General features: G+C 34.9%; 1 protein-coding gene across 1 annotated transcript; it reads right to left on the bottom strand.

The window, feature by feature from the left end:
• Window positions 1–1265: 1265 nt before the first annotated feature.
• Window positions 1266–24697, bottom strand: LOC127873872 (eIF5-mimic protein 2-like). The gene is made up of 14 exons (XM_052417968.1): window positions 24578–24697; window positions 16020–16086; window positions 15600–15682; window positions 14324–14411; window positions 13387–13496; window positions 12815–12880; window positions 11056–11191; window positions 10423–10532; window positions 9168–9254; window positions 7999–8082; window positions 7131–7196; window positions 5917–6136; window positions 3101–3223; window positions 1266–2446 (listed from the first exon to the last, which is right to left on the bottom strand). The coding sequence occupies exons 2-14, from the start codon at window positions 16078–16080 to the stop codon at window positions 2430–2432; spliced, it is 1251 nt and encodes a 416-aa protein (XP_052273928.1). The 5' UTR covers window positions 16081–16086; window positions 24578–24697; the 3' UTR covers window positions 1266–2429.
• Between the last annotated feature and the right edge of the window lie 480 nt (window positions 24698–25177).

Genomic DNA, 25177 nt, shown 5'->3' with positions numbered 1-25177 from the left:
ATATTTAGAAACAAGGGCTTTGTATATATAGAAACAAGGGCTGTTGGAGGAAACAGTGCTTGCCTTTTCATGTTTCTGTTGTTGTTTTTTCTAAACAATTTGTACAGCATATATATTTTAGCTATCTAGTCATATAGATTTCTAATAAAATTCTATTATAAATAATAATCAAGAAACACAAGTCTTAATTTAAAGCTGAAACTATTATAAAGTATCAGTGACCTTGACCTAATATGGCTTATTATTTTTTTTGTTTTTTGAGTTTTTTACAATTTATACAAGCTTTCATCACAATAGCTCAATTCCTTCTCAAATGTGAAGCTGGAACCATTAATTACATTTAGTAGCCATGACGACCTTGTTCACACCCATCAACTGCAATCCCTTGACCATTAAGTTCAATTACAATTGCTTAACTCCTTTTCCAATTATTGCGAACAAACAATTCTTAAATATCTTCCGTCCTTGACACCCACACACCCTACGTGTAATCCCTTTATAGATGTGGACACAAGTTGTTTATTTAGGTAGTTTCAATGCAATAGCTCAATCTGTTTTTAGTTAAGATTAAAAATAATCTTTTTGATCTGATAAGAATTGCTTAGTTTGTCCTTGATTCATTGCAAAAATATATGTTTCTTCTGTATTAACTTAACATAATCTTGACCTCACCCACCACATAAGCGAAGCTAGATGTTAATGTTTGAAGTTTCGCTAGAATAACAATTAATTATCAAGAAATGCAGTTAAATCCATTTTGCTTGGTTTTTAAGTTAGTGCCCTTGACCCAATTCCTAAGGAGGAGAGGGTGTCTTGGTACAAGGTATCTTTATTTGAAGTTTGAAGAAAAATCTCTCAAGTTTGATTAGCAATAATCTGTAAATACAGCTTTAAAGTAAAATTTCAAAGAGGAAAAAAGCCCATCATTATGACAAGTTTCAAAGTACATTTTAATATAAAGAAAACGTTTGAATGAAATACCTGAAGCCAGTCCTTACAACTAGCTTACAGAAAAACTAACCTGCCTATATCGAGCATGAACACTTTTCTTAATGTTATTATGGTCCCATAAATTCCACAAATTTAACAGATGAGAAAACTTGACCAATTGAGGCATATTTATACTGGAAATGTATGTTTGAAGTTTGAGTGAAATCCCTCCATTTTTTAGCTTACAAAAAACTTCAATTGGCTCAAAAGCAGACACAAGGGCGAGTAGAAAATCGGTCCTTTTCTTGGTGATATCAAGCTAACGACAAACCAACTTGTACAAAGAACATTTATTCAATATATTTCAGTTACAATATGTTAAAATGTACAAAATATCTACTAGATGTAATTGAGAAAAGTCAATGAAAAATGCATATTACAAAAGTCTGCTCGAATCATCTCCAATAAACATTCCATCTCAAACTAGGCAATCTTATTTCCCTGATTGTTAATGAAATCAATGTTTATGAAATTGCAAAAAAATATGGTTTCATTCCCCTTTCTGTATTCTAAAAATACTACTGCCTGAATGAAAACAAGAAATATGAAATTTGCATATAAAATAATAAACAAAAGGGTTAATCTATAAAATCAATCAAGGTTATACATTCAATATTTTAAATATAGTCATACAAATTGCATTTGTAATGGGAAATATTTGGTAATCTGAATATACTAACAGGTTGAATTTATAAACATGGTTTAAACAAGAGATGTTTGTAAAACATGTATGCCCTTCGACTTAAAGCAGTCATACCTAAGAAATTGGAATTTGATCTTGAAAAATCCCAATGAGTCATCCCTCCACTTCTTTGAAGGGGGCATAATTCTACACTTGCACCAAACAGAAAAATACAAAATGAGCATGAAAATTATGTTAATCAACAGTATTTCAGAATTAATTGTTAGATCCTCTTTCTAGGAAAGAAAAAAACAAACACGAGAAAGGTATTTACACATTAAAATAATGTTTAACAAATGAGCTTTTACTGACAAAAATATTTGATAACATGGATATAACGATGAAGTAATGTTACTTTTCTTGATTTTAAATTAGTGTTAGACACCATTAGTTATTGTTCTATGCCATTTTCATCTAAAATGTTAAAACATTATAATATAGCATCCATAAAATTAATAAAACACAAAAATGATGAAAGAAGTTCCACAGTTGAAAGCAAATAGCATAAGTAAATAGTAAAATGTACATAATTATTTTGAAGATCCTCTTCAAGTTTTAACGTATAATCTAGTCTAAATGCTGATTAATGATGGTTTCAAATTTGATGGTTTGTTGCTGTAAACGGATTTGAGCATTCAGTTGATGGTACGGACAAGATGGTCAACTTAAAGGAACCAATCCAGTAGTCAGGTGCAGTAACTTTCCAAGGGGAACCAATCCAGTAGGCTGGTGCAGTAACTTTCCAGTGTTAGAAAATCTAATCATCCTCCGATTCTGAAACAACCATACAAATAATACAATATTCAAAATCATTAAGGTTTACTGTAAATTCAAATCTACACATTGAACAAGTAAAGAATACCAGGTCAGTAAACAAATGACTATTACATGTGTTTTTGTTTTGTTAAAAAAAAAACATGACAAAAAGATCTGACACTCAATGTACCTCAAAACATGCATTATCAAAAGAATGATTTCTGTTATATTATACTAAATATTCAACTTGTCAAAGAAGATAACTTAAAATGAAGACTCATTAACTTGTTTAATAACATATTGTATTAACTGTCAACTTGTATATATTCTGTATCAGAAAAGCTACTGGGTGTTGCAAAAAAGTGGTCTTGATGGAAAGCTGAACCAGTCTAGCTACTTTTTGTTATAATTAGCAGAATCCAAAGCATTGTGGTAATTTCTTATTACAATAAATTTTAGTAATTATCATTCAAGATTTTAAACATTGCCATTGAACATTTGCAAAACATTAGATTACATTCCATAAGGTTTTTAACACTTTTTTGTACACCAGACCTAAGGGTCAGCTAGGCTTGATAAAAAAAGAAGCAGAATGTCAATTAATTTACACTGTAGATTTTTTTTATCAGATCCAATAAATACAGCCTGTATGTGGTCACATTGTTCACATACCTTCCTCTGCACTCTGCAGCCATTCTATGAAGGGTTTCATCTGCTCCAGGAACACTGACTTGCCCTTGACAGAGTGGCCCCCGTTGTACCACTTGAGCACACTGTCCTCGCTCACTACATCCGCTAGAACAGGAAACACAAACAAATATGGGTGAAGAAAAAAACATTCCATTATTAAACAAGAGGCCCATGAGGGCCTGAATCGCTCTACTGCTATAAACACTGTGCAAGTTGGAAACTGTGTACTTAATTGCACCAGGGCTTTTTTTCCTTCTTTGCGAGTGGCCCTGGAAGGACATTTCACAATTTTGATAGGGACAATTCACAAACCTAACAGGGCCGTGAATTTTTACAAAATTGGCCGTTTTTCACAATTTTAACAATTTCACAGCTCGGTTTTTCACAATTTGAAGAAGTTCGTGACTCAATTTTTCACAATTTTGAATAGTTCGCAACTCAATTTTTCACAATTTTGAAAAGTTCACAACTCATTTTTTCACAATTTTGAAAAGTTCACGACTCATTTTTTCACAAAGTGAGGGTGCCAGGGCCGCTTCACAAAGTCCGAAAAAAAAGCCCTGTGCACAAACAAGGAGAATTTTCTCAAATTCTAGGGGAGATTATTGTGTACTTATTTCTCCGATACTGCTCATATTCAATAGGGTTCAAGTTCTCATTGATATAAAGATACTGTGCAAATTTGGAAATAATTGGATGTAAACTGTGGAATTAATTGCGTAAACAAGTGGGATTTCAAAATTGTCTCATATTTAAGGGGAAGTCATTCTGGAATTATTGCTTTGATATTACTCTTTTTAACAAGAGCACCGCATAACGAGGCCACGCTTGGCTGCGAAAGCTTGTCAGATTATTTTTTTTAGAGGTCAGTGACCTTGACCTTTGACCTAGTGACCCAAAATGGGTGTGGCGTGTAGAACTCATCAAGGTGCATCTACATATGAAGTTTTAAAGTTGTAGGTGGAAGCACTTTGATTTTAGAGCCAATGTAAAGGTTTTAGCATGGCGGACAAGCAGGCTATTACAATGCTTAGAGGTTTCTCCGAAAACAGCCTCGCTAAAAAAGGGTTTGAGTCCTCATTGATACAAAGAAACTGTGCAAGTTTGCCAGGAATTGGATGAAAATTATGGACTTTATCACATAAAAAAACTGAATTTTTATTTTTTTCTCAAGTTAAGGGAAGATAATTCTGGACTTATAACTCCGATATTGCTCATTTTCAAAAGGGTTTGACTCATCATTCAGATAAAGACACTGTGCAAGTTGGGAAATAATTGGATGAAAACTGTGGACTTTATTGCCTAAACAAGCCTTATTTCACAATTTTTTCAATTTTCAAGGGGAGATAATTCTAAACTTTTTACTCTGATGTAACCCTTTTTCAATAGGGTTCGAGTCCTCATTAATATAAAGACACTGAACAAGTTTGAAAAGAATCGGATGAAAATTGTGGACTTATTCGCGTAAACAAGAAAAAGTTTAACGCACGGACAGACAAAAACCACGCCATGACATAAGCTCTTCCGGCCTTCGGCCAGTAGAGCTAACAGGACTATTGCAAAGCAATATAAGTCCCCTACCAGTGAAACTCCACCATTTTTAGCAATATTTCTAGGCTATTTTTGCCATAGCAACCAGAATTCTTGATGTAGGAGCAAAATAAAATAACGTGCATAATCTCCATATTGCCATCCATCCATGTTTCAAGTTTCATGAAAAAATATGAAGAACTTTTAAAGTTATCGCAGGATATACCATTTTTAGCAATATTTCTAAGTTTGTTGCCATAGCAACCAGAATTCTTGATGTAAGAACAAAATGAGATGACGTGAAAAATCTCCATATCGCCATCTGTCCATGTTTCAAGTTTCATGAAAAAAATATAAAGAACTTTAAAAGTTTTTGCAGGATCCAGCAAAGTGTGACCAGAGAATCACACAGTGCAAACCATAAGTCCCCTCTGGTTTCACCAGTAGAGGACTAAAAAGAAGCTGATCGCCAAAGCAAGCCAGAATGTACAATATTAACTTCAGAAAATGTTAGAATGTGGCCAATGTATAAAAAAGACAATCTGAGCAACCCAAGTTCCAAATTTACCAGTTTTCAATTTAATACTAGAATTAATGCAGAACTATAGTCATACTCGCCTTTATTGCAAAGGACAATCCATTTTGGTATCAATGAACAACAAGAAACCGTTGGAGACGGGTGATGCTCCCCAAAGGGTTTTTTGTCACAATATTGCACTATAAATTCAGACGTCTAGTAGTTGGGGGGACAAGAATTGCACTATATGTACAGTTAATGGATGATTTCAAAGGGCCATAACTCTGTGAAAAATCATCCGACAGAACCCACTGATAATATGCACATCTCCTCTTGGTAGTGAAGCTTCCCATAAAGTTTCATTGAATTCCTGTCATTAGTTGCTGAGAAATAGCCCAGACAAAAATTGTGCACGGACAGACACACACACGGACAGACGAAGCGGCGACTATATGCTCCTTCCAAAAATATTTTGGGTGAGCATAATAAACTGAGCTTCGTTCTGGGAAAACTAAGTGTCATCCAAGATTAGCCTGCGCAGTTGGCACAGTCTAATTAGAGACTACACTTTCTGCTTTTATGGTATCATTTAAAGAATCTTTGTCGTGAAAACCCAGTTTAGGTGCAAAGTGTCGTCCTAAATTGGTCTGTGCCGACTGCACAGGCTTATTTTGGATGACATTTACACACAGGCTTTAAACCTGATTTTATAAAAGCAAGGCTCTTTAATAGTCATTATAGCGCTACTCACTTTTATAGAGGAGGACAATGATCTTCTGGAAGACCTTCATGAAGGCCATGTTGTCGTAGCAGTACTCCTGTATCTTCACAAGCAGTTTCATCTCCGCGTCCAGTGAGCGTGCCACCGTGGCCAACACCAGTGCGTACTTCTTCAGATGCTTTATGGCCTGCTCTGCTACCAGCTCCTCTTTTTTGTTCCACTCCACCTGTGCCATCAGAGTTGTCCACACCTGTCATGTACCAAGGCACAGAAAATGGATTTTGAGACCAAAAGATTGTTTGTAAGGGTTGAACAGTGAAAAATTCCAGTGTGAAATGTACTTATCTTTAAATGTGACTGATTCTGCTTCAATACCCGACTTATGAAATTAAAAAGCAAATTCTTATTTTTAATATGGAGGGGGGGGGGGGGTGTGTGTGTGTGTGCACCTTTTTGAACCCCACATGACCAGTTGCATACTTATCAGAGATACAATAAGACAAGTATTCTAACAAAGGTTCATAAAATAGAGCAATAAATGTGGTATCTATAGTTATCACACTTTGGTCTTTAATTAAACATTGTTAACAATATTAAGATCCAATCTAACCTAGTTTTGAACTCAGCCCAAATATTGTAAGTACAACTGTTCTGACCAAGTTTCATGAAGATTGAGCAATTAATGTGGCCTCAAGAGTGTTCACAAACTTGTTCTTCTTTTTTACCCACTCACCTTGCTTTTGAACCCATTGTCACTATTGTAATCAGCCAATATATATTTGGAAAAGATAATCTCACAAAGTATCACAAAGATTGGGCAATAAATGTGGCCTCAAGAGTATTCCGAAGCGTCTGTTTTCATTTGATGTAATAACCTAGTGCTTGTACACATGTGACCCAGTTACAAAACTTGGCCGAGATATAAATGGGACAAGTGTTCTGACTCCAATAAATGATGATTAGGCAAAAGCCTTAACTTACAAAAAATGTCCAAGCTTTTTCTTGAATTACTTTTGAGACCTAGTTTTTCACCCACATCCACCCAGTTTTGAATGCAGCCGACCTTTCATTTAAAAGTGTTCTGAAAAAGTTTCATGAAGATTGGGCAATAATAGATAATCACAAAACACATGTAAATGATGCGCAACGGAGAACAGGCAATCACAAAATCTAACCATGAGCGTGTTGTGCTCATGTGAGCTAAAATGGTATGTGTACAATCCTTGAAGAAATCTCTCACTCACATGAATGACAAGGTCACTGTCAGACAGGCCGTGTTTCTTCATGTATTCTGTCAGGTAACTCACAATCTGAAATAGCCAATGCATTTGTTTCACTCTTATTGTACCATCAACTGCGTACTGTTGTATAAGTTGTTGTGCAAACAACTTGGATACATACATACGGTTATGTTACCAATGAAATTATTACACTTATCATTCAGAAAAGTTATCAAGATGGGACTGTCTTGTTATTGGGATCTTCTTTTCCATCTTGATAACTTTCCTGAATAATAAGTTTACTCATTTCATTGGTAACATAACCTTATGTATGTTACCAAGTTGCTAACACAACATTTTATAAACAGTATTCAGAAAAGTCGAGCTCACTGTCATGGGACTGACTTGTTATTGGAATCTTCTTTTCCAAGACATTGAGCTGGACTTTTCTTCTGCTTTGATCATATAATGTAATTGTCTGTCAGTCACCTAATTATATGATTACCACAATGACATATTAAAAGTTGATTATCTGAAAATCTTATACTGTACATGTTAACTTAAATACGTATTTTGATGCATTTGTAGTCCCTTAGAAAGGTTTATTAAATTAAATACCTATCTTACTAAATTCAGTTTTTAAAGGCTTCATTTTCAACCCTTAGTTACTGATGAACAGCAAACAGCATAAAACCTGAACAGACTGCGAGTTACATGCAGACTTCTGGTTTTATTCTGGTTGCAAAAGCCATTTTCACTTTGCTTCTTATGGGGGAGAGGGTTAAGCAGGGTCAACTGTTAACAATATTTTCCTCCATGCAATGCATTTACAATGTCACCAACTAAGACAATCATTACATGTAGCGCATACATTGTACACCATGAATGATACCTGTTTAGGCTCATCTTCATTCTCCATCATTTCTTCAAGACTTTTCTGCATGTCTTTCTTCACTTCAACAGACTGTTGCTTGTTCTACAACAAAGTGTCTTATTTATAAACAAGAGCACCGCACAACGGGTGCCATGCTTGGCTTTGGGTGCAGTTTTGAATAAATGAAAGCTTTTCAGATTATTTTTTTTAGAGGTCACAGTGACCTTGAACTAGTGACCCAAAAATGGGTGTGGCATGTAGAACTTATCAAGGTGCAGCTACATAAGAAGTTTCAAAGTTGTAGGTTGAAGCACTTTGATTTTAGAGCCAATGTTCAAAACTTTACAAAATGTAAAGGTTTTAGCACAAAGCGGACGACACAACACGACGACATCGAGCTGGCTATTACAATACCTCGGGTTTTCTCCGAAAACAGCCGAGCTAAAACACATCATAGTTTACATAAAAGCAATCTGCCGGTTTTCTTGCATACAATGTATCAGGCATTGGGCAGCAATGTATCAAAGCGTTATCAGAAGAATAAACATGAGAAGTATGTGTCATACTGGATCATTCTGTGAACAGTTTAGTTAAGTTTAAACTAATTTATATTAGCTTGATTGAAAAGAAAGCCCAAGGCTTATTTGAAACACTCTCGAGTCTGATTCCAGGGACTAAAACCAATACTTGTTGTCTCTAGGGGAGATCTAAAGAACAACCCCCCACTGGGGATCCAACCCATGACCTCCTGGTCGCTAGGTGCACAATTTACAGCTTGTATGTTTTCGACGCCAAGGAATACTTCTCTAACCATATAGAATTCCTATTGTTTGGAATCTGCAAGGCATTTTTGTGTATTTTCAGGAAACAGGAATAAAATAATTGCATTTGAAAATATAACATCCTGTACTTTTTTGAGTTGCATCTTTTCTTTAAGCATGTTCACAGCTTGTGAAATATATAAGCAATTAACTGTTGGTTCAGATTTAGAATGTCAATAAATCACTTTTTAGGGCAAATTTATGGCTAACTTTGGCCTAATTTCCCTTCATTATAGGTATCTAGCTTTCCCCCTAGCCTTAGAATTGTCAGGTTAATGTCAGCTTTATTTTACAGAAAAGGGCCAAATAAAATTGTAAAATGTTCAGGAATTAAGTGCAACATAAGCCATCATTGTGAGGTTTTACCTGGAAAGAGGCTATAGCTTCCAGCCCCTCGTTTGTGAAGTGGGTCACAAAGGCATCTTGGCTCCTCTTGGTCACGGGAAACAACTCCTGTAAGCAACACAAGGACAATGTCATCATACAAGGGAAACAACTCCTGTAGGCAACACAAGGACAAAGTCACAATACTATGTCAGATTGTCCTTACATAAAAACCTTTATGAGCTTGTTATACCAAAAAGATTGACAATTTAAAATTTCACAACACAAAGTACACCAGAATTCATACAGACATTTCCAGACAAAATCCAAGCATTTTTTAAGGGTCAAAAAGATACAATTTGAACACTTGTGCTTGTTGTAGCATTTATATTTTAACAATTTCTTAAGATGGTTCACATTATGATAATTCTTACAAAGTTGTATTTCTTTTTACAAAACTGTTTAGTCTAAATAAGAAATTATATCAACAATACTAGTGTTAGTCAGATTTAAGATTCATACCTTAAATAAAACCATTTAAAGTATGACTAGCCAAGATCTGGTTAAAGTTTATGCTATTTTTATATTTTTCCAGTTTCAACATTTAGAGGTTTCTCAGTTTTTATTATCAAAGCAGATGCATGTATAAAAAGTTTAAGAGTTTCTCTTACAACAACATAATTACATGAAGCATTACAGTATTCTATAGATATTAATATGGCCGGTCTTTGCTTAGGCCATCATGGATTAAGGCTGACTTGTCGTCATTTTTCGTTGGCTATCGTTAGCCAATTCATCCATGCTGGTAATTTTAATATTAACTAGACAAGGTAAACATCTTGCATGAATACGAGATTCTAATGCCCAAGGATAGTTATTTACCCATACTTATTACACACTTTTGGCTCACTTTCTTAAGATCTTTCAAGGTTATGATAGACAATAAGCATTTTAAGCACCCTATATCGTTAGCAAACACTTTTCAAGGTAAACATTTATTTTCAAGCACTCTTCAATGTCTGTAAAAAACCTGTACACCAGTGATAGACCAACTTACAGACTGACCGACAGGTTTTGAAGGACTATTATAAAAGATGTTCTGAGAGTTTGTAAAATTTACTAAGGACTCATAATAAAAGTTATTTCAGAACTTGAAAGTTTCTAGTATATTCTTGATTTATAAACTTAAGTTTAAAAGTTTGTTGGTACATACGGATCCTGGTTTCCTTAATAGTAAACAGAAGCATATCAAAGTAATTAGTTTGACACAACTTTTGTTTCAGTGTGATCATCATACCAGAAGCCTGGACTCGATTTCTGCAACCTTGAGCGCCTTGATGACGGAGCCTATGTCCTTCTCCTCGAGCCACGAACGGAACATGGATGTCGCAAATCGCAGTGAGATGCCTGAAACAATCAAACCGCTTACATAGATAGAGGGTGGTCATGCTGGGAGCATGTTAACATCAAAATGATGTAAAATATTGGGTATGTTAATTAAAGGTGGACATACTTACGCAATTTTTACATCAAAATGCCTGGACGGAGTAACGGAAAACGGAAAATTTAAACTGACTGCCCTGATATAAGCATTATATTGCAGTTACAGCGCATATCTACAGCAGCAGTTCTCTACATATTTTATTTTACCTCAAACCTGATCTTTTTATTTCACATTATGAGTTGTGCTTTGAGAAAACTGGGCATAAAGCACGTGCACAAAGTGTCATCCCAGATTTGTCCGCACAGACTAATCAGGGACAACACTTTCCGCCTAAATTGGATTATTGCTAAAAGACTTCATTTGAACGAAAAATATCATAAAAGTGGAAAGTGTTGTCCCTTATTAGCCTGTGCGGACTAATCTGGGATGACACTTTGCGCACGTGCATTATGCCCAGTTTTCTCAGAACACAACTCATATACATACCCTCCTTGACCAGGTGGTCCTCAAAGAGGGCAGACAGGACATTGGCCTTACAGAAGCCATTGGCAAAGATGATCCCCAGGATGATGGCCAATTTCTGCTGGTCCTCGTCCGAGAAACCCTTCAGAAACACCAGCAACTGGAACAGACATGGCACCAACATATTGCCACGGCGCCCAGTGTTTATCTTCATTCAATATCGGGTCAGGTAATCGGCCCCATTCCCAATGGAAACAAGAATGCCAATCTGTCACAAGATAAGCCCGTTCAAAGGTTTTGGACACCATGCTCAATGCTTGAAATGCACTAAGTGACCTCGAGACCTAGTTATTGGCCGGCATGACCCATATTTGAACTTGACCTAGATATCATTTAGACGTAATATCTGACTAAATTCTGTGAAGATCAGATGAAAACTACTTCAATTAGAGAGCGGACACCATGCTTTATGCTTGAAACACACTAAGTGACATCGTAACCTCGTTTTTGACCCAGCATGACCCATATTTGAACTTGACCTACATAACATCTAGACACAACTTCTGACCAAATTAGGTGAAGATCAGATAAAAACTTCTTCAATTAGAGAGCGGACACCATGCTTAATGCTTGAAATGCACATAGTGACCTCATGACCTCGTTTTTGACCCTGCATGACCCATATTTGAACTTGACCTACATATCATCTAGACACAACTTCTGACCAAGTTTGGTGAAGATCGGATGAAAACTACTTCAATTAGAGAGCAGACACCATGCTAAATGGTTGAAATGCACTAAGAAACCTCCTGACCTGTTTTTGACCCTGCATGACCCATATTTGAACTTGGCCTAGATATTGTCTAGACACAACTTCTGACTAAGTTTGGTGAAGATCGAATGAAAACTTTTTGAATTAGAGAGCGGACACTGCTGTGGAAGCCGCCCACCCGCCTGCCCGCCAAGGGTGAAACTATAATACGTCCCGTTTTTATAAATGGGCGTATAAAAAGTATATATTTTTCCCAAATGAGGGCTAAAAATTCCCTATTGAAGATTCCCCCCCCACCCCATATTTTTTGAAGATCTCAATATTTTGTTCATCTCCCATCCATACAAGTTTAACTTTATAATACTGAAAACACCTGTATTCTCAATTTTGAAGCATTTTTTTTAGCAAAACCACAACACTAATTTCTCAATTTTATTTAGTCAAAATGCTGCAAATTTTCCCAATCCAAAGGCACCCGTCCCCATACCCAAAATGGTGAGAAAAAAAACACTGGCTTTCCTTTGACTCTCATTCTGAGGGCAGGCAGGTTTTGATTTTATATTCTGCATGTCCCAATGCATGATTTTTGAGTCTCCATATGTACATGTCATTTACAGTTATGAAGAAAAGGCTGTTTTATGTCAATTTTGACCTTTTACCACCAAGTGTGACGTTGACCCTAGACAAAGGGAGATGAGTGTTACAAACAACATGTATTATTATGAAGCTTTACATTTGTACCAATTCATTTTACAGTCTGTCAATACATGGCTATGTTATGGCTGGGACAGGAATTTTCTTACAGACTTCTGATAATTGCACTAACCAACTGTGCCACTGCCATATACCACCTTCATAAAAGGGGGAAGAAAAATGATGATAAAAATTAATAGTTGTATGAATTTGTGGTGAAGTTTTCTTATTTTCTAGTTTAAACGTTTTTAATTAGGTTCAGACAAATTTCTAGATGCCAAATAATAATTTGCGATGATTGACAGTGACATGACATACCTTTTTAACAGAATCTTCAAACGCCTTCTCTAGGTATTTGTACCTTCGCAACAACTTGTTGAAAACCTGAAACAAAATATACACCATTCAATCTCTAAAACAAAAATTGTTACAAGAGTAGTTATCAATAAAGACTAACAGATTATTCCTGTAAATAAGTTGATTAATTTGAAAGAGTATCTTCTAGTAATATGTGTACGGAATTATTTTTGTAAATTCACTGAACAACCAATCCCAATTATGTTTGACGCCAATTGAGAGCATTTTTTTATTTTTTGTTCATGCATAAAGCATACAATAATGGCTTATAATATTATTCAGAATAATGTAACAGGCAAAACAAATGGGCATGATGTAAAATATTACCACTTACATGAGCAAAAATCTCCAATGTCCATGAAAATTTCTTATTTGTCAACTTACTGAACAAATACATTTAGAATTCTTCTTAATGATTAATAAATATACTAATTGTCTAATGTTCTAAGGACAACTGTTCCAACTTACAGGCATCTGTGTAAAATCTGCACAATTTGACAGCTAGTTCATATTTTTAATAGAAAGTTGCCAACCTCAAAGTATCCCTTGAGTTTGTTCCTGTCTGCCTCGCATCCGAACACACAGATGTCTGTACGGCACACCTTGGACTGGTCAGGGTCCTCCAGAATGGAGCCCCCAGGGGCTGCAAGGAGAGACAGAGGATACAAGCCACGTAGTGCGATAATGGGTCTAAACGCGATAATGGGTCTAAACACGATAATGGGTCTTAACCCATTACCACTTAAGATACGTATTTTCACGCATTTGTAGTACCTTAGAAAGTAATACTTAGTTTAAGACCTTTCTTACTAGATTCGAGTTTTTAAGGCTTCATCTCCAAATCTTATATACTGATGAGCAGCAAACAGCATAAAACATGAACAGTTACTTTGCACATTGCCATTTTTACATGTGTTTGTCAGAAACACAATGCCGCCTACTGGGCCGCTATGATTTATTTAACAAAAATATATACGTGGGCAGGTAAGATAACTATGTCCATTTAAAGCTTATTACTTTCCTTGACTTTGTTTTTTTGACCCTAGATCTTGAAGGATGATGTTCACCTTGAAATTTTACCACTCGAAATGTGCAGCTCCATGAGATACACATGCATGCCAAATATCAAGGTGCTATCTTCAATATTTAAAAAGTTATGGCCAATGTTAAGGTTTTAGCACGACACCTACGGCCAACGTAGGACGACGAGCTGGCTATGACAATAGCTCGGGTTTTCTCCGAAAACAGCCTCGCTAAAAACTAGGCCAAATATTTTACCAGCTACAGATTTCTTCTGAAAATGTGATATTTATGTTTTGCTATGATTATGGTAATGTTTCTTTCCATTGTGCATGCAAACAGTTTATGGAGATTGGCAATTATTTAAAAAAAGTTTTCAGACAAATGTTTGCCTGGATAAAAAAGAACTGAAATAAGATATTTATAAATATTTTATAGCACAGTAAATACCTAGTTGTCCGCCTGCAAACAATACATCAAACAGGACATCTGCATAGCGTCTGTAGTCCAATTTGGACACATCTAAAAATTTTGCAACCTAAAAAATTCAATACACATAAAAACAAATGCAATTAATAACTTAGCATATATAGTATCTTTAAAACCTGTATTATGAAGAAAGATAAGAGCTTCAATAAATATTTTTTATTGAAATTTCAGAGGTGCAATAGTATAATAACTACAAACAAGATTGGCAAGACTACAATTATTATCAGCAATAAACCAAGTACACTGCAACGCCGATATATCGCGGTTGGTGGGGTCCAAAGATCGCGAGCCCGAAATATCTGGCGCGCGATATATCTGGCGCGCGATATAACTCGAGAAATGTCTAACTTAATTGTATTGCGGTTAATTTGTCATATTTCCCCTATGTTTTCATTTTATACAGGTTTTTTTTGGCCCCGATTTTATAGCCGAAATTTGGCTATGTTCCCAATCCCAAAAAGTAAACTTTTTTCCCAAAATGTGGCAAAAATTTCCCAATTTAAAAAAAAAATAAAAAATTTGTTTTTTTAGAAAGAAGTCTTATGTGTATTTTAACTCAATTTTAATTCAATTACATCTAACAAAGTATTATATGATTTTTTTCTTTTAATTTGAATGATTTTAAAGAGTTATATCAAATTTAGTATTTCCCTAATCAGTGGACTTTTCGTGTGGAAAAAAAGGCTAATGAATTTATTTTCCCAATTTCATGAAAATGCCAATAAAATTTCCAATTCCAAAGCCATGGGCTATCTTCCCAAAAAGTGGAAAAAAACCTGGCGCTGCTACATTTTTGTATAGTAATAATTGCAAACCAATTCTACAATAAACATTTTCATAACTACAAAATTTAACGATTTATATACCAGTAAACTGCCATTATTACCTTTGCAATGACACTAGTTGGTTATTTCTTAAGTGTTAAAAACAAACCCAGCCGTGTGTAAACAATACTGTAACTTATCGACTGTTTTTCACGCTTAACTGCTTGCCGTAGTAAGCCGCAAAATATAAGGTGTTAATACTAGCTAGAACAGGTTTTTTGCCTAAGTCAGCGAATTATCAGATTAAAACATGTCATTTAGTGATCATGCTCTTCGGACTTTTGGGAGCCATAGCCAAAGCGCGATATATTGGACAGCACCATATACCGGTCCGCGATATATCGGCGTTGCAGTGTATTGATGTTCCTGCAACACTTTTGTTGAAATTATTGCCAAGACATACGAAGACTAACCTGATCTAGATCTGCCTCTGTCTCATTCAAACCCTGAATAATCGCATCACGAAAAGCAGATGGATCGTACTTCTCCTTTTCATCTGAAAAACAAACCGATAACATGTTTGAGTAATGCGACTTCACATGCCCTTTTGGATATTTATTGTGTAAACTAACATAATTTTGTTAATTTTTATGTATAAAATCAATCAAGTAATTTTTATAAACTAGTAGATTATCAAAATTGATTATCTTAGCCTGGACATCAACAAGACAAGACCAGCTTTTCTTTTTTGTTTGAAAATTCAAACTTAAAAGATAAACAAGTTCATAACATTAATACAAGTTATTCATTAAAAGAAATATTTGACAATTATAGTTCCTTTATTAGATTAAATGCCTTAAATGATTCTTCATAATAAATATGAATATTTTTACCCCTTTTCCTAGTCTTCAGACGTTGGCCTGATAGTGACGGTTTTTCACTTTTTTGATTCATCAACACCTGAAAAGAAGATACCAATATACAGACATCTATTATCATTTTTAGGCCACTCCAAATTGATTTGTTGGTCGTCGGATTTGCCGCACCTCTTTTTTCAAAATGGAAAAAAAAAAAAATTTACCGCTCGCACTCATTTTTGTGTCCTTCTGTAACCATAGCCATGTGGTTGTTAATTTGTGAAAAAAAGAAAAAAGCACTCTCGCAGAAACGATTTTGACGCTGAATATGAATGCCAAATAGTGTTTCATAACCTTTGTAATTGATAACTGTAGTCCCTTCGTTCTGTAACTTTATTGAATGTGTTTGTTCATGTTCGAACATTCAACTATCAACAGATACCGTTGAAGCATGTTCATTTTGAAACAACATCTGGAAACATGACGTAAGTTTTTTATGCATTTTCTTTATTAAATGGGCATATGGACGGCATTTCCCTATATGTAGGCAAATTTTTCCTATAACACGATTTTAAGTGAACAAAAAATAAAAATAAAATCATTAAAGGCTGATTCTAAAAGAGTCACAGGGACAATGTTTTAGAAGTATTTAAATACATGGTTGACAGAAAAATTTTTACAGCTAGGTCCGTGTATTTTTGAAACATCAAAACAGTTCTTTGTAATGTATACATTTATTTCAGAAAAATACAATACCGTACTAGCCATCAATATGCCCCTTTTAAAATAAGGTAAAAATAATAATAAGGCAAATTTTTCCTATAACACGATTTTAAGTGAACAAAAATTAAAAATAAAATCATTAAAGGCTGATTCTAAAAGAGTCACAGGGACAATGTTTTAGAAGTATTTAAATACATGGTTGACAGAAAAAAATTTACAGCTAGGTCCGTGTATTTTTGAAACATCAAAACAGTTCTTTGTAATGTATACATTTATTTCAGAAAAATACAATACGGTACTAGCCATCAATATGCCCCTTTTAAAATAAGGTAAAAATAATAATAAGGCAAATTTTTCCTATAACACGATTTTAAGTGAACAAAAAATAAAAATAAAATCATTAAAGGCTGATTCTAAAAGAGTCACAGGGACAATGTTTTAGAAGTATTAAAATACATGGTTGACAGAACATTTTTTACAGCTAGGTCCGTGTATTTTTGAAACATCAAAACAGTTCTTTGTAATGTATACATTTATTTCAGAAAAATACAATACCGTACTAGCCATCAATATGCCCCTTTTTAATAAGGTATCGACAATGGATTATATGCATGGCCTTTATCAACTGTCTGTCATTATCATTTTGATGATTGTCCCTCTTCAAGTGCAATTGCAACATGGTATACCTTTTCACAGCATTCAACATGGTATACCTTTTCACAGCTTTCATTACTGAAAACTTCGAACAAATATAAGCAGCAGTAGGTAGACATGTGTCCCTCACTTCAATGATATGGTTTTATTTCCTGGTCAAAGGTCATATGCAACTTACTCCTATAAATATGAGGTCAATATACATCGACCTCATATCGTTTAACGTCAATTTGACTTTATTTGCTGTAGCAGCGTTCCGAAATGAAATCATATTGAACGCTTTTATGGCTGCAAATTTATATAACAGCGCAGCATCTTCATTGAAGAGTAATTAAATATAATAATTAGGGCTGTCACGATTCACCGGTTTATCGGTATATCGCGGTGCATGTCATGAAAAAAATCGCACCGCTGTACGGCGTTGCCGCACCGGTTTTTTTAATATTATTATATTAGCACAGATATAAATACATTACATAATTATTTTGATATAGATATCATTTTGAAAACTGTAGAAGCGATTAAAAAGGGCTAAATAAATAATCCGTTAATATCCAGGTCAAGCAAGCGCTTCCACTGGTAAATGTGTAACTTTCACATTTAAAATACGGCGATGTATGGGTCTGTATCTTTTTTGGAATTTGGGAAAGATTTCCTTTGCAAATAAGTTCATAATTATCCAAAAGATGTTTATTCTATTTCTTATTTTCTTTCTAGTATATTGATCGTTCAAAGCATGGCACTTCCGAATCATGTTATCTTAAGATTCTGAATAAGTCGAGGAAGAGTCAGAACGCTACGGATTTTCAATACTGGGCCTGCTGACTCCGCATTTTAAACATGCCCTTGAAGCGTTTTGTAAACAACATGGCGGACATTTAAGAAAAAGACGCAAATAACAATAACAATGACTACTTCTATCAAGTTTATTACCGTTTCTTTTACAGTTTCTAGTCATATTATGATACCAATGTTTTCTGATTATTGAGTTTAATACAGTTTGTAAAACTTGTTATTCTGCTGTTTTCTTCTCAGATACATATTCTGTAAAATATTGCGGTATGTACCGCAATACAGTGTTGCCATACCACGATATACCGCAGAACGCTCACGACGTATTGTGACCAGGGCCCTCACACTACTTTGGGGGAAGGGGTCCGCAGCCCTTAAGGAGGGGGAATTTTCGCGGCGTTTCCCTTTTTGGGGGATTTTTTTACTTACTCTCTCATTATTTCATTTGTACATGTTTGCACTATATTCATTGCATTTTTCATAATTTAGTTTGTTTGAAAAGATTAATTTGAAATAGAATTGAGATATAATAATCATGAGACACATCTTTCTATCAAAAAAAAAAAAAAAAAAATTTTTTTTTTTTTTTTTTTTTTAGGGGGAATTTTTCCCCCAAAAAGGGGAAAAAAGTTTACTTTTCAGGTGGGGGACTGCCGCCGAATTATTTTACCAATTGCATTAGAAGATGTTTAATTAAAACTTACCAGTAATGCTATTCCTGATATGAAAACACTAGCTTTAGGCATGTGTTCTACATTTTAAAGTTTAAGTGCTGAAACCTAATTTTAGTGCACTTTTATTGAAAAAGTATGTAACTCATAGATCAGGGGTGTGATTGAGGGGAGGAAAATTCTGTCGACTGATTTTGACTACGCGAATGGTGCGCATAACGCAATGACAAACCTGAAAACAGACATTAAAATAAACAACTTCTTGAACTGTATAACAATATTTCTTTATAAAAACCTGTTAAACTTCACATTTAACATACTGAGGATGCAAAGTAAACAGTTAAGTAAGTATTTATTGTGATCAATGTATTGAATTACAGTTAATGGACTAAATACATGTATAAACAAACACACTTGACAGTGATTTTTTTTGCTCAAATTTACAGCCGAATTTCGGCTGCTTCCCAATCGCAAAAATACACGTTTTTTCCCAAAATTCTGACCAAAATTTCCCAAAAAAAAAACAACTTAAAAAAAAAAAAAAAAAAAAATTTTTTTTTTTTTTTTTTTTTTTTTTTTTAGAAAGAAGTCTCATATAACTTAATTATGATTTCTTAAATCTAGGTCTCAACTTTATTTTTTAAACATCTTACAAAATATATAACTTGAATTTAGTCATTTTTGTCCATATATCATTCCCAAACTTGCCACTTTTATCGATTAAAAAAACAACAATTTGACCAGACTTCTTTTCTAGAAAACTCCCTGAACATGCACTTAAAAACAATATCACTTCTGTTACTTATAATCCTATTTATAATGCTTAATTTTTCCCAATTTCATGGTTTATCGCGCTATTTTTCCCAATTTCACGGTTTATCGCGCTAATTTTCCCAATTCAAAAGGCACAGGCTGTAACAAATTAAAGCAAAAAAAATCACTGCTTGAGTGTTCTTCTTGTGTTAATGATGTATTAACTGAGTTAAATTAATATATTTAACTTGTTAACCTTTCAATATCTTGCATTTCACATCTTCACTCGGTTCAACGCTATTTCAGTTAACTGAACAGCATGACAAACATAAACAAGGGCTGTTTGTAAAACATGCATGTCCCCCATATGGGCTGTCCGTTGTACTGGCAGCCATTGTGTGAATACGATGGCTGTGATCGTGTGATCTTGACCTTTGACCTAGTGACCAGAAAATCAATAGGGGTCATCTGCAAGTCACGATCAATTTACCTATGAAGTGTCATGATCCTAGGCAAAAGCGTTCTTGAGTTATCATCCGAAAATCATTTTACTATTTCGGGTCACCGTGACCTTGACCTTTGACCTTGTGACCTCAAAATCTAAAGGGGTCATCTGCGAGTCATTATCAATCTACCTATGAAGTTTCATGATCCTAGGCATATGCGTTCTTGAGTTATCATCCGAAAATCATTTTACTATTTCGGGTCACCATGACCTTGACATTTGACCTAGTGACCTGAAAATCAATAGGGGTCATCTGCGAGTCATGATCAATCTACCTATAAAGTTTCATGATCCTAGGCATATGCGTTCTTGAATTATCATCCAAAAATCATTTAACTATTTCAGGTCACCGTGACCTTGACCTTTGACCTAGTGACCTCAAAATCAATAGGGGTCATCTACGAGTCATGATCAATCTACCCATGAAGTTTCATGATCCAAGGCGTATGCGTTTTTGAGTTATAATCCGGAAACCATTTTACTATATTGGGTCACCGTGACCTTGACCTTTGACCTAGTGACCTGAAAATCAATAGGGGTCATCTGCGAGTCATGATCAATCTACCCATGAAGTTTCATGATCCTAGGCGTATGCGTTCTTGAGTTATCATCCGGAAACCATTTTACTATTTCGGGTCACCGTGACCTTGACCTTTGGCCTAGTGACCTCAACATCAATAGGGGTCATCTGCAAGTCATGATCAATGTACCTATGAAGTTTCATGATCCTAGGCCCAAGCGTTCTTGAGTTATCGTCTGACAACCACCTGGTGGACGCACCGACCGACATGAGCAAAGCAATATACCCCCTCTTCTTCGAAGGGGGGCATAAAAAGCAGAATATGCATATGAATTTGATTACATTGTATACACAGACCCACAGACATATAAATATAATCATGTTTGTCTATTTCCATGTTCGAACGATACTCTTCTAAATAGTTTTACTTCATGAGTAGACTAAACTCCAATTTGCAAACACTGGTTTCCGTGACACAAATTCAGTGGGCACATTTCTTAACGAAATATGTGTTGCTTGTATCTAAAACGTAGTCTTTTTGTTGACAAACACATTTCATTATTCCTATCAGACTAGGTGATGTCAGTCGTTTATTCGATTGCTATTTGTCATTTCAATAATCTTAATTTTCTCTTCACAACGGCCCCATTTGCAAACAAATCAGCCGAGCACATTTTAAGAAAACGATTTTAATTGGAAGATTGGGAAACGACAGCCAATTATATCGCTCGTTGTAAAAATGCTTAGGCAGAATCTACCAGTGTAAAATGAGGAGAGATTTCACAGGCCGCGGATATTTCAGGCCGCTTATGAAATACGTCTGCGGAATCGGTGGTAGCCCCTCTCCCCCACATTTTTTAAAACAAAGTTACTCGAATCTCAGAAGTGACCTCCAGGACAACCCGATCCGCGAAAAGCCACGTATCTGCATAAAAATCACACCCCTGTAGATACATTTTTGCTTGTTTGCACATAGATTCTTTTCTTTCAGGCTTTTTCCGCTCCATTTAGGGAAAACGCCACACTGGAATTTTGAGAATTTTCGCGTCATGAAAACCCCCATTTTGGGAAAAAAAAAATCGCAAAATTGGCTCAATTGGGAAAAATTTTCGCATGTAAATAGTGTTTCTTATATTTCAAAGAAGCTGTTAACTGGTAAATAACGACTATTTGGATAACTTCTTATTTAAATTTTACAAAATATTATGAACATGTGTGACAAGTGCAGGTTTTTTAATCTGTATTTGGGAAAAAGGCTTGGCTTTTTTTTGAGGTGAAAAAAATCGCGCGAAGCGCCGGATTTTGAGGGAAATAAGGAAAGTCTTAAATAATCATTAACATATTTTACAGTTTTTAAAGCAAATTATTCAAGGCAACAGATAATTTAATTATGCAATACTTTCTATTTTCTACACCGGATCAGGTCAACTTATATATTTAAAGGCGTATTTTTTTTTAATTGGGATTTTTTTTTTCAATTGGGAAAAAATCAACCAGATTTGCATTGGGAATGGGGCCGAAGTTCGGACCCGTGGCATATGGCGGAAAAAGCCTGTCTTTGTATAAGAATTGATTTGAATGTAAACTATAGCTGTATAAACCTGTATCTCTTTTTAATGCAATATTTTTATATGTGATTTTGTTTATATTCCTCACTCTTTGCTGGAAAATTTTCCCATTTTCAAAAAATAATGAAAATAATTATGTCGCTCGCCTACTCAACTTTTTTTCAAAAAAAATCTGTAGACCAACAAATCAATTATGAGTGGCGTTTAAACAATGAAGAAAAAAGAAGACTAACCTTATTTTTCTTCTGCATATTTTCATTAATAATTATATAGGCTTTTTACCATCTAACTAACTAGACCATGGCCAATGGGATCAGGTAGCAGAAAAACACATCAACATGACTAAAATTAGGTAAATACATTTAAAGTAGAGCTGCAACGATACGATCCGATTCATCGAAAATTCGATTCGAAATGCTTTGATTCTATTACGATACCAAACCTACCAAATTCGATTCGATTCTTTAACACACACACACACACACATATATTATATATATATATATATACATAGATACGTGCTCTGTATTCTGACTATTGATACGGGAAGGTGAAGGTTTTATGTTTACCTGTAATTACGACCCGCGCGATTGGTTGCTTATCACTTTAGTCATCCAATCAATAAGCGCGTTACGGAAGCTAAAATCAAAAGTGTGGCAGTATTTTGGGTTTCGGGATGGTAGCCCTACCGATAAAGCAAAGTGTAAACTTTGCTTCACTGATGTGGCGTACGCAAAGTCTGGCTCAACCACTTATCTAATGCAACATGTCAAACGCAAACATAACGTTGATTTAGCAAGACTAAGAGGTCGCACAAGTGCAACTACTGAAGTCGCGAGCCAGAAAAGTAGTTCTATTTATGTTGGAATTTTGTTAAGTTTATAAGAGAATGTGATTTGTCCTACAGGTAACAGGTGATGCTGTCATGTCACAATGGTAAACATGCTTATTACATCAGAGTGTCTGAAATCGAATCGAGCTGTTGGTGAATCGTTGCAGCTCTAATTTAAAGTTGAAAGTTTTTTAAATTACAAATGCTACAAAATTAAAATTGAAAGTGTTTTTAACATTATTATTGCATAGGTTCAACTCATACAGCTTCATAGGGAGATGTGAACTGGATGTTTCAATTCCGTTTTTTTTCCACCAATTTGGAAATAGGGCAAAGTCCCTTTAGAATGGGAAAAATTATGTTGTTTTGACTTAAATTGGGCAATTATTGTTGTTGTTTTTTTGCTTACAAAAACTTAACAATCGATAATAAAAATGATTTCTATATTAAGTTACTAAGGTTCGTTTAAAAAAGCTGGATTTGAGATGAACTAAATGTTAAAAAACCACAAAAAACCTTCATGTTGGAATTTTAACATCCTATTTTGGAAAAATATAAATGATGCCTTTTTATATGTAAATATTATTTTCTGAAATAGAGCAGGGTTAATGTATAGATCAGCAACCACACAGTACATTGAGGTACACAGCCAGTGGCTGGTTTACAGGATGTGTCGATTTTAGTTTTAACTGCGGGTAAAATATGGTACAATATCAAATTATTGAGAAACATAAGTCTTACATGTATATTGTTTACAGTCACAGGTATGTATATTTTATTGCAATGTTGTATAAATGATATTATTTTAGTATAGTTTGTGCCAAGTGAAGACTCAATTGCATGTGTTCTCGAGAGCTGCGCACACTAGGACGAGATGAAGAAGGCTCTCTGAATTTACAAAGAATATAAACTAGAATAGTGTGTTATCTTTTAAAGGACTTAAGTTGAATTATTAGTAGAAACACTGTAAGACATTAAAGGAACTGTTTCAACACTGTTTTAATTATACAGCTGTTTGTTCCTATGACTATTACCAGTAAATCAGATGCTATCATAAGGAAGAGCAAAACTTGTTTGCGGGGATCTGCTGCTGATTCTGCACCATTAGCCAGGAATTGATATAATCCAGTAGTCCCGTGTGTCTGTTTGTCTCTCAGTATTTTATAAGTGCCCGCTGGATTTTTTTTACGAACAAACCTGCGTGACCTGACAGAAAACAACTCTCCTGCAAGTATTAATCTATTTTTGGGTAGTTAATACCGTGTTGCGGTATAAAAGTAGAGCGGTTTCAATATGATAAATGTCAATCAATGAATATGACACTAAAAACCATATGTGTGTGCCAATAAACAGGTAAGTTACCATTTAAATAAGTGAGTCATCGTCAAAAAACTAAAATGTCTGCCTGCTGTCATACGCATAAATGGAACTATGAGGATAAAACATGTCGCTTTTCGCACGTGCTTTTTTTATTTCATTTCATCTATGTTGGTGGTATTGAAACAGTGAATGAAAGAAACAAATGTAATGACCATTAATATACCATAAATGTGTTCAACTAAAGGAAAATACTTACTTGCTAAGATTTATTTTCTTTGTTTACCGACTGGTGATAACCTGATATTTTTTACGTTGAAAGATTACGTCTCGTGAAGTATCGTTTACCAAACGAGAAGTTATTCTTACACAATCAAATCGTTATCGGAGTAAGAGGCAATTTTCAACTAATTCTTCTGCCTTGTAACTCCAAAATCCATTGGATCCAAAGAATCATCAACATCAGCGGCATCAGCATAGCCACCACCATTATTATTAAGCTTATTATACTTATTTTTAGTATATTTATTTATATATTTATTATTATTATGATCATCATCATCATCATCATCATCAGCAGCAGCAGCACCACCACCACCACCATTATCATCATCATCATCATCATCATCATCATCATCATCATCATCATCATCATCATCATCATCATCATCATCATCATCATCGTCATCATCAGCAGCAGCAGCAGTAGCAGCAGCAGCAGCAGCAGCATCAGCATCGTCATCATCAGCAGCAGCAGCAGTAGCAGCAGCAGCAGCAGCAGCAGCATCATCGTCATCATTATCATTAATATAATAATTATTATTATTTCGACAACTAGGTAGCTACCTTTAATTTGCAG

This window comes from Dreissena polymorpha, chromosome 1 (assembly GCF_020536995.1).
Source record: "Dreissena polymorpha isolate Duluth1 chromosome 1, UMN_Dpol_1.0, whole genome shotgun sequence".
Taxonomy (NCBI): domain Eukaryota; kingdom Metazoa; phylum Mollusca; class Bivalvia; order Myida; family Dreissenidae; genus Dreissena; species Dreissena polymorpha.
Note: the sequence above shows the minus strand (reverse complement) of the source record. Positions and strands in the feature narration are given on the sequence as shown.

Coding starts and splice junctions, on each gene's coding strand:
- LOC127873872 (XM_052417968.1), bottom strand. CDS start 16,080: ATGAATCAAAAAAGTGAAAAACCGTCACTATCAGGCCAACGTCTGAAG. Junction 9,255..10,422: donor AAATCGAGTCCAGGCTTCTG/GTATGATGATCA, acceptor TGTTGCTTACAG/GAGTTGTTTCCCGTGACCAA. Junction 6,137..7,130: donor ACAGTGACCTTGTCATTCAT/GTGAGTGAGAGA, acceptor GGTACATGACAG/GTGTGGACAACTCTGATGGC.